The sequence below is a fragment of the Polistes dominula genome, unplaced genomic scaffold (assembly GCF_049000335.1).
Source record: "Polistes dominula isolate Pdom_NZ unplaced genomic scaffold, Pdom_raw_medaka contig_49, whole genome shotgun sequence".
NCBI classification, from domain to species: domain Eukaryota; kingdom Metazoa; phylum Arthropoda; class Insecta; order Hymenoptera; family Vespidae; genus Polistes; species Polistes dominula.
Genome location: NW_028300914.1, coordinates 6,171,913 through 6,181,112, shown reverse-complemented (window position 1 = coordinate 6,181,112; position 9,200 = coordinate 6,171,913). Strand labels below are relative to the sequence as shown.

At 29.0% G+C, this 9,200-nt stretch overlaps 3 protein-coding genes across 5 annotated transcripts; 1 reads left to right on the top strand and 2 right to left on the bottom strand.

Annotated features, from left to right (window-relative positions):
- The first annotated feature begins 195 nt into the window (after window positions 1-195).
- On the top strand, window positions 196-2,743 carry LOC107064986 (ribonuclease H2 subunit C). Of its 2 annotated transcripts, none has more exons than XM_015318228.2 (3): window positions 196-565; window positions 655-884; window positions 961-2,743. In XM_015318228.2, the coding sequence occupies exons 1-3, from the start codon at window positions 427-429 to the stop codon at window positions 979-981; spliced, it is 390 nt and encodes a 129-aa protein (XP_015173714.1). In that variant the 5' UTR covers window positions 196-426; the 3' UTR covers window positions 982-2,743. The 2 variants fall into 2 exon arrangements, with proteins under 2 accessions (XP_015173714.1, XP_015173713.1); XM_015318227.2 differs by having other exon boundaries at window positions 200-565; window positions 655-887.
- Window positions 2,558-6,271, bottom strand: LOC149033352 (transmembrane channel-like protein 7). Its single transcript, XM_089169920.1, has 4 exons — window positions 5,775-6,271; window positions 5,078-5,445; window positions 4,729-4,970; window positions 2,558-4,627 (listed from the first exon to the last, which is right to left on the bottom strand). The coding sequence occupies exons 2-4, from the start codon at window positions 5,253-5,255 to the stop codon at window positions 2,735-2,737; spliced, it is 2,313 nt and encodes a 770-aa protein (XP_089026046.1). The 5' UTR covers window positions 5,256-5,445; window positions 5,775-6,271; the 3' UTR covers window positions 2,558-2,734.
- Window positions 6,272-6,722: 451 nt separating this feature from the next.
- On the bottom strand, window positions 6,723-9,127 carry LOC107064938 (tRNA-splicing ligase complex subunit FAM98B). 2 transcript variants are annotated; one of them, XM_089169934.1, is made up of 6 exons: window positions 9,046-9,127; window positions 8,899-8,938; window positions 8,346-8,712; window positions 7,953-8,243; window positions 7,574-7,869; window positions 6,723-7,480 (listed from the first exon to the last, which is right to left on the bottom strand). In XM_089169934.1, the coding sequence occupies exons 1-6, from the start codon at window positions 9,050-9,052 to the stop codon at window positions 6,835-6,837; spliced, it is 1,647 nt and encodes a 548-aa protein (XP_089026060.1). In that variant the 5' UTR covers window positions 9,053-9,127; the 3' UTR covers window positions 6,723-6,834. The 2 variants fall into 2 exon arrangements, with proteins under 2 accessions (XP_089026060.1, XP_089026061.1); XM_089169935.1 differs by having other exon boundaries at window positions 9,010-9,093.
- Between the last annotated feature and the right edge of the window lie 73 nt (window positions 9,128-9,200).

Here is a 9,200-nt window from a genome sequence, read left to right as displayed (position 1 = left end):
ACTGTCACATGACCCACAAAACCGTAACGTCGCCCTTCCACATTACTGCGCGCGAATATTCAAATGATCGGTTCATATTTACCGTCAGATATATAATCGATAATATTTCGCAGAATGTATATAGCGACATCTGTTGATTTTATTTACTACATTATCGAACTTTTTTGTTACCTTCAGTAGTAGATAAATTAGAATTTTATTTTTTTAATAAATTAACCTCACTTTTTCAATATTTCACATATAATTACATTCATAATTATTCGTTACTTGATTAGTATTTTTAATAAACATTTAATATCATATAATTGTTATTATTTTCTGTAATAAAAGAAAAGAGATTATTCGATATTTAATATCAATATTAATAATATTTTTTTTTGTCATATTTGACCTTTTTTTGGTGAAAACGTATAGAAAACTTTAAGCATGAATATACAAATGCACGTCCAAGATGTAGATCAGGAAGAGTCCACTATACATTTAATGCCATGTAAAATACATTTTGATGGACCAGCTAATGTTTCATCCTTTTTTCAACCATTCATACATGAAACAGATAATGAAAGTAAGTTCACAAGTATTTAATTTATTTCTCAAAAATACTAGACTTAAATATAAACATGAAGTAATTAATACAATAAAAATATTTATTAGACTGTAGTATATCATTTCGTGGGCGTCCACTTCAAGGAAAGAAAATTCAAATTCCTAAAGATTATAAAGGTATAATCTTTTTTGAACATAAAAAACCGGCTGTTGAAGACATACAACGTAATTTATATTCGAACAGCTTCTTCTCAGAATTTACATATTGGAATTACGACAAGATACCGTCTAAAAATGATGCCTTAGCTGGAGCATTAGATTGGATCGACATTGCAGAAGTAGTAAGATTTTCATTAAAATTAAATTAATTAATTATCAATGCAATTGTGATAACTACGTTGTTGCATTTTTCAGCTTCATGGTACAGATAAGTAGCAGAACTTTATTTTTAAAAATGAATTAATTTTATAGGAAATTAAAATTTTTACTTTTGATACAAAATATTAAAATAAAAAGATTCTCCAAAACTGACTTGTAAATTACTTTATTCTATAAACGTCGAAGTATGATACTTGTATATTATTAAAGCATACGCATACATATTTTAAATATCTTACAATTGTCTTGTAGTCGGTTAAAAGAGAATTTTAAGTTAAATCTTATTACATGTTAATCTATCCAACTGACCAAGATGAAAAAGATACAAATCATTGTTTTATCAAGATAAAATGTTTACAGTTTTAGAGCATATTGAATTTTGCTGATATAAGATATTGCTACATATAATATATAATGTTGTAGATTTAAATATGTTTGTACCTCTTTAAGTTAAAAATATGTAAATACCACACAAAAAAATATCAAAATAACTGCCTCTAATTGTAACAATCTGCATCGCATATATCACTTTGTGTGAAATATATGACGTTATAACAAAAAATCAATATATTAGTTAATCAACATAAACTATAACATAATTATTAACAATGTATATGATTATTATATGTATACATATTCAATGAGCCGTTTCATTAATGTCTAATAATGCAATGTAATTAGTAGCGATAATATTAGAGGTACAAAATGTACAATCCAGTCAGACAAAACAAAAACTCATTCATATTTGTATTTACAATATTTGTCCTTTTCTTATCTAATGAAATCTATGAAGATATTCTATTAATACAAAAATTGCAAATAAAGCGTTGATAAAAGATATATATGTGATATACTACTAAGCTAATAAGTAGATGTGAATATCAAATAACATCTACTCTCAGTTTTATCGTAAAGTTAAGGATTTCTACAAGAATTATTTACAATGGCTTAAATAATTTGAAATCAAAACATTAATTCAAACATAAGCTTGTATCATATCGTTTGAATTTTTAATGTCTCTTATATATGAATAACGAAACGTTAAAGTTCAAACGAAAATTTTAAATTTGTCTAAAGCAAAAGAAATATACTTGTTCGTAAACTACAAGTGCGTATAATCGATAGATGATTTGTTTATGGTTAAAACATGATCGTACAATGTTCGATCCCGATATGTTTCAAAAAGATCTACCATCCTTCTTTTTAAATTTTATTAGAAAGTAAGAGGGTTATAGATTTTATTTTACTTATTTTTAAATAACAAAGTATCGGACAGAAATTTCTATTTTTACATCCACATTTCCAAATAATAAAACTCTTCATTAGAACGTAATAAATAAAAAAATTTGTAATAACTTTCACGAGTAAATTCTAGAATTTTATAAAAGTACATGTAAAGTGTCGGAATTGAAAGATAGATATAAATAACTGTTTATGGCAGTATCAATTAAATAGATAAATACTTTTAATGTATTATCCGTAATAATGACATTTTTTAGACCCTGTACAAATCGGGGCTCTAATAAATAAATTACTAAATATCAAAACACGTATTGAGTACGTGGTTTTATCATAGGCAATATAAAAAATGGTAATAAACAGTCTTTATCATTTGTCATATCGATAACAAAGATTCAAAGTAAACAACTTTTTTTAATATATGTATATAATAATATATATATACTGTATGTGCTTTGGTTTACATAGTTAACTATTGTTCTGTACATTTAGGAAATGACTAGTATTTTCAATACAGACATTGAATGAAATATATAATTAGATGTTATATTAATAAATATATGTAAATAACTTATGAAAATGTGCCTAATTCATTAGCCTGATCTTGATGATATTTATTCTGATCTTGTTGTTGTTTGATAAAAGCACTAAGTCTATTCAATAAAAATTGTTTATCGTGGCCTTCTAAAACTAATTGATTTTTTAATACTGTAACCATGTGCTTATTTGCTATAGACACCGCATAATAATAATATAAAAGCAAAATAAGAATAACAAAAGCTGGTATACCGAAACCAGCTGTTCCTAAGAAAAAAAGTATAGATTGAAGCCAATAAGGAAATTGTGAAAATGTCAAAGTTAATAACGTCCAAACAGATTCTAAACCTTTGAACGGGCCACAAGACTTTGAAGGCATAATTTCAGCGATGGAATATCCAACTGGAATAATGGCTAAAATAAAAGACACTAATAAAATAAACATAAAAAATGAATTGGATTGACTAGCTCTATACACTTTGCTAGATGGGGTACAATTAACTAAACAAGCAAACTTTTTTACATAGAACAGAAAAAAAGTACCAATTACAGCTACCATTGGCAATAAAGGTGCAAAGAAACAACCGAGCCAACAAATTGTTTGCGAATATACAATGTCTAATACATGTTTGGATAAATCAAATTCTTGTTCTCCTACGAATCGTAGTATTTTATTTTCTGTATGACGCGCTAAAAGTGATCTAGGAAAATTAATGAAAAACGTCATAAAGAATTGTATAAAGAAATCTGTTATATAAAGTTTAAAGAATTGCTGACCAACAAATGTCTCCCAGCAAAGCAGTTGCCTGCTTTCATTATTTGTACATTCTGCATCTGACACTCTGGGTGAAACAATTTTGTAAAAAGATGTTAATAATACAATCAAAGATGAAAGTCTTAGAAAAATAGTACGAAATAATGTTATGCGTATAATAAAAAGAGGATTATAATTTTCTAAGGCTATTAAATATCGAAACAAAAATGGAACTGCAATATTGAGAGCAACAATGCAAATGTATGGAAGAAATTCAAAAAATAAATGAACAATCTTATCAAAAGGCGTGTATTTTCCATCGGTATTTTGCGCTTCTAAATGCGATGTAACTTGATCGAAAGAAAATTCTATAATATAATAAATAAATGTACCGCAGCCACCTAATACTAATAAAATAAATATATTAACTACAAAACGTAAGGCAAACAATTTAGTTTTTTCTTCTCGCGTACGGTTTTGTCTTTCTTCCTCTAATCTCTCTGCTTCTAAAAATGCTTTCATTTCGTTGTGCAAAGCCTTGTGTTTAACAGCTGCTGATTTTTCATTTTGAATACAATAATCCCATCCTCCGAAAACTAAATTACAATATTGGTAGAATTGTCCTTCGCCTTCCACAACTCTTTCTTTAAAACCTTTAGCGGCTGATCTAACAATTGCCACTAAGCTGATAATAAAAACTGTAATAATTGCACAAACGTATGACAATGGTAAATTGTAACGAATGGAAGAACCATCTGCTCCATAGATTTTGTGTGTAAATGAGCCATAAAATAACAACGTGTGCTCTAAAATGTCTGCTATACTATTACTACCGTCAGTCGTGTTCCAATACAATTCGGAACAACAAGATATACTCGCACTACTGTTAGATGAACACATCTCTTTTTCTGGTTCTTCCAGCAATATCGTTGGCAATATAATGAAACAAAATATGATTGAAAATAAAACTATGTTTAAATACATTAACCATTTGATAAATAAAAAATATGCCACAATACCCATCCCAAAATTACCACCAATCTTTTTCATACTGTCGTTCCAAAGTTCCATCTTGGAATAAGCTTCTTTCATTCTCGAACGGAATTGTTGCCAAACTTTCCTATGCTGCCACTTTAATTGATCGAATCCCTGTAATCTCAACTTTGTTGCGCTCTGAATAATATTATTATATTTATTAATAAACATTTCCTTCCATTTTTTCTTTCTAATTACATATCAAAAGTATTTCATTAAAAATTTTATTAAAAATATACCTGTAATTGATTCTTCAATTGTATTTTCTGTGTCATAGATACGGGCATAGATTTGATCTGCATTATTTCTTCCCATGTGCGTTCTTCATTGGATAAATTCTCAGATAAATCCGGTAGCATAGAAACTGCTGCATCATGAATATTTGTAGACATGCGTCTTGCAGTACTCGTACCACGAGATCTAGTACTAGTACGTCTTCTCAAGGTTGTTTTTGTATCATTGCATATGCGTTTAGCTGTGGCTATAATTAAAGTATCATTTATTGATATTGTTTAACCTTTAAAAGAGGAAAAAGAAAAAAGGAATTGCAAAGTAATCTAGAGAATTATAAATAGACATTTTACTTACCAACACGAGATTTTTTGCTGGGAAGTAAAGTTGCGATATGAGAAGGATCTCTTTGCAATGCTTGTTGTAAATCTGCTTCTATAGCAGCAGGATAACTTTCTTGATAAAACTCAGCACCAGCTTCTTCCCATCCTTGTGCCCTATCACAGCCACGTTTCTTTCTTTCTCCACCCGACATTTTAACTTGTTAAAAATACTTCACAGATATTATTATCAAAAGTTTTCCAACTTTTGGAAATATACCAGTTTGTATAAAGTAGGCTATAATACTGGCAAATACTTAAATGCAATAAAATGAGTTGTCATTATTGCATGACATTCAATCTTCATAATTAAATGTCGTGTAATTAGAGAAAGGAATATGTGTGCTGAAAATAACAAACCACAACTTCTATTTATCAACTAACACTAGTTTTCATTTAACAAATTCATTTATTCTTATCAACGTAATTAAACAAATAATTCGCGGAAATTACATCATTTTGATTAAGTGATAAGATAACATTATATTAAATACGATTCTAAATATAATTAATACGATTCAAAATAATAAATAACTAATCAATGAAAATTGTGTAATTTATACGCATTGAACATATAAAATTGGTATCTAAGCATCCTCTATAAAAATATATGCAAAATTATACACAAAAAGTTTAGACCTTTGTTATAATTAAAATATTAAATGTAATCATACCGTTATTTATTTATTATTCGATTTCTCACATGTCTTACTATCATAAATGACTATGAACTTGAGCAAATATGGAACAAAGTAACGCAGTGCCATCTTGTTTTCGCCATATATCAAATTGATGACGAAAGGTAGACGTCCGACAAAAAAAATATAAAGCTTTTATCAAGAATTTCGTAGAGAGGTGACTCACTTGCTTGTAATCATTCGTAGAAAAGAGAGAACGCGTCAGCCATTGAATAGCTTATTCCATGCCGCCATTTTGGTTATGAAATTTCAAGACTCGTTCTGATTAGTCGATACGTCAACGCGGTAAGCCTGTTGATATGCTTCAATATTTGAATGTTATTTTTTATTTTTAAATAGTTTTCAGAATGTCGATAAAAATTATTGTTAAATTAATACAATAAAGAAAAACCATATTTGTTCATTACAATAAATAACATTTGTGTATATAACTTTGCATATATATTCATATACATTGTATCCTGTTTTTTTCTTATAACTAAAATAGATTAATTCATATTAATTGAAAACATTGCTAAATAAATAAATGTTTAAGCAATAAATTAATATTCATTCGTCTTCAGAAAAATAGATACACAATATTTCTTATAGTTATAACTTCGATTGTAACAGTAAGAGATAATAATTTACAAAAAGACGATTCTTGCTGATTGATTGAATATATATGAGTATATAAGATTAATTTTTGAATATAATACATGTTATAACATGAACACATGTTGCGATATCGATTATATAATATTAATTCATTACTGACAGATTATTATTAAGTCGGGTTAGATAATATCGGAAGTGATAAACAACAAGGTAATATCAGAAAGAAAACAATATCTTCAGGAATTACATTCAACAACAAATTAAGATCTCTTAGCATTTACATTATAACTTAGAAAAAGAAATATTTATAATCAACTACTATGAAAATCAAATTAAAACATATCGAACATTTTATTTCGAGATTTTTAAGGAATTAAATAATAACTTTAATATTGTCTATCACTCCAACCTCTTCCATCATCTATATAACCATCATAAATCACCACATATGATTATTAGAACCATAAGTATTTTGATTGGGATTTCTGCCAGTTTGATTCCATCCACCTTGAACTCTACCTGAATTACCGCGCTGTTGATAATCTTGACTATAATTTCCTGCAGGATCATTATAATCATAATATCCTCCACTTGACCTATTACCAGAAAATCCACTATTAGGACCCCCTCCAACCCTATTATTTCCATAAGTTGCTCCACCACTATTGCCATAATAATTATTAGTTCTTCCTCCTCCTCCCCCTCCCCCTCCTCCTCTTCCTCTTCCTCCATAATTTCCTCCAGCCTCACCATAATTACTGGTACCTTTAACATTATAATTATTTCCACCATAATTACCTCCACTGCTACCGTAACCTGATTCATTTCTAGGATTGACACAACCACTATTCCCATAACTATTTCCCATTCCACCAGTCCCATAGCCAGCACCACTCCCATAACTACCTCCTCCTCTATTATCACTATAACCTCCACCTCCACCTCCTCCTCCTCCTCCTCCTCCTCCTCTATTATCACTATAACCTCCGCCTCCTCCTCCTCCTCTACCACCTCCTCTACCTCCTCCTCTTGCACTACCACCTCGTTCACTGACATTGCCTCCTCCTCCTCTATTGTATCCGCCACTAAAATATAAAATTAATAATTTAAATGTTTGCACTTTTCAATATACAAAGTTAAACTTAATTAATAGATTAAAATGTTGATTATAATCAAACCTGGATGGAGGTCCTGCAACTCTATCTTTCTGCCATGGTGGCATTTCTGGAGGAGGAGGTTCTTGTTCATAAGGTCTTCCTCCACGATCCGGAACATCTCCTATGATAACCTTATTTATGTTACTTCGAGTATTTTTACGTACAACTGCGTTACTAGTCTTCTCTATCACTGCTAAATCATCTCGTGCTGCTAACAGATCAGCAATAACGACATTTGGCTTTATACCCAGTTTTGCCCTTCCCGAAAGATATTTATTATTTAATTCTTTCTCCTGTACTCGCACTCTTTCTGACCACTACATTTCAAGTTAAAGTATTTCCTATTAATTATTTAGTTATTTAATTACTTTCATATGTTAGAACAATAATCAATTCTTACCAGAAATGATTGAATAGTTACATCCAATCGTTTAAGTAACATTTCTCTGCGCATCTCATATTCTTTATGTAATTCATTATTATAATCGTTAAGTTTTTTCCACTGATCGGTAGATAATTCACCAAAAATTAAAGGTTTACCCAAAAGATCATTAGGAACTTTTGATATTACGTCTTTTAATTTAGTTTCTAATCTTGTAAATAACATTTGCACAGTAATATTATCTGGTGCTTTTGGAAATTGCAATGCTATTAACATCTCCTTTAGATGTCTTGCGGTATCACTTTCTTTCTGTAAAAAATCAATTTCTTCAAATTGTAAGTATGATATATTACATTTACAAATAATAAAAGATATATAATAAGGAAACATCTAAAATGGTAATATACTTACAATAACAACTTCTATACCCGCATCAGTTTCTTTTTCTTCGGCTTGCAATAATTTACAAGCCATAAGCTCGGAAACTAGAATTTCTATTAACAAAGTCCTGCTTCCCTTGTCGGCTAATCTATTATTAATGTTTCCAGTAGTTAAATTTTGATTAACGCATCCTATTTCTTTAAGGAAACAACTCAACTCTAACAAGAAACAACTTGCGTCGTCTGAGTTATTAGTAGGATTAATAGTTTCGTCTATATTCATTAATTTTCCTATTTGATCAGCAAGCCAAGAAACTAAACTAGTATAATCGATAGATTTAGCTCCAAGCTCCAAGGCTTCAGACATTTTATCAATTTGGAGCAATGGACCTTGATACCTTTAAATAAAAAGATACATTGTAATATCAGATATTTGGAGGTTATACTAATGAAAAATAGAAACAATAATGTCAAGAGAAAATTTGTTTGAATTTTTTCATAATTCATATTTTAGAAATATGTAATGTGAATGTTAATGTAAAAAATATGTTAAAGATTTCATTTTGTAATCTCAAAATACATACCCGACATTTTCGAGCGCTTGTAATAAATTTTTTTCCATATCTGAAATTGTATCGTTAAATTAGTAAAATTAAAATAATATTATTATAATATTATATAAAGAAAATAGTAACTTATTCATAAAGAAATATTGAACACAGAAAACAGACGTTTCATTCTAATCCAAGTAGCGGCGAGCAATATGGCCGTCACCGGTAAGATTGAAGTAGATGTCACTACGGTAGGTAGTACCTAATAATATAAATATATTAAATACTTACATGATTTTATTTTTATTTTTTACTAACAAGAGAGTTTAAAGTTG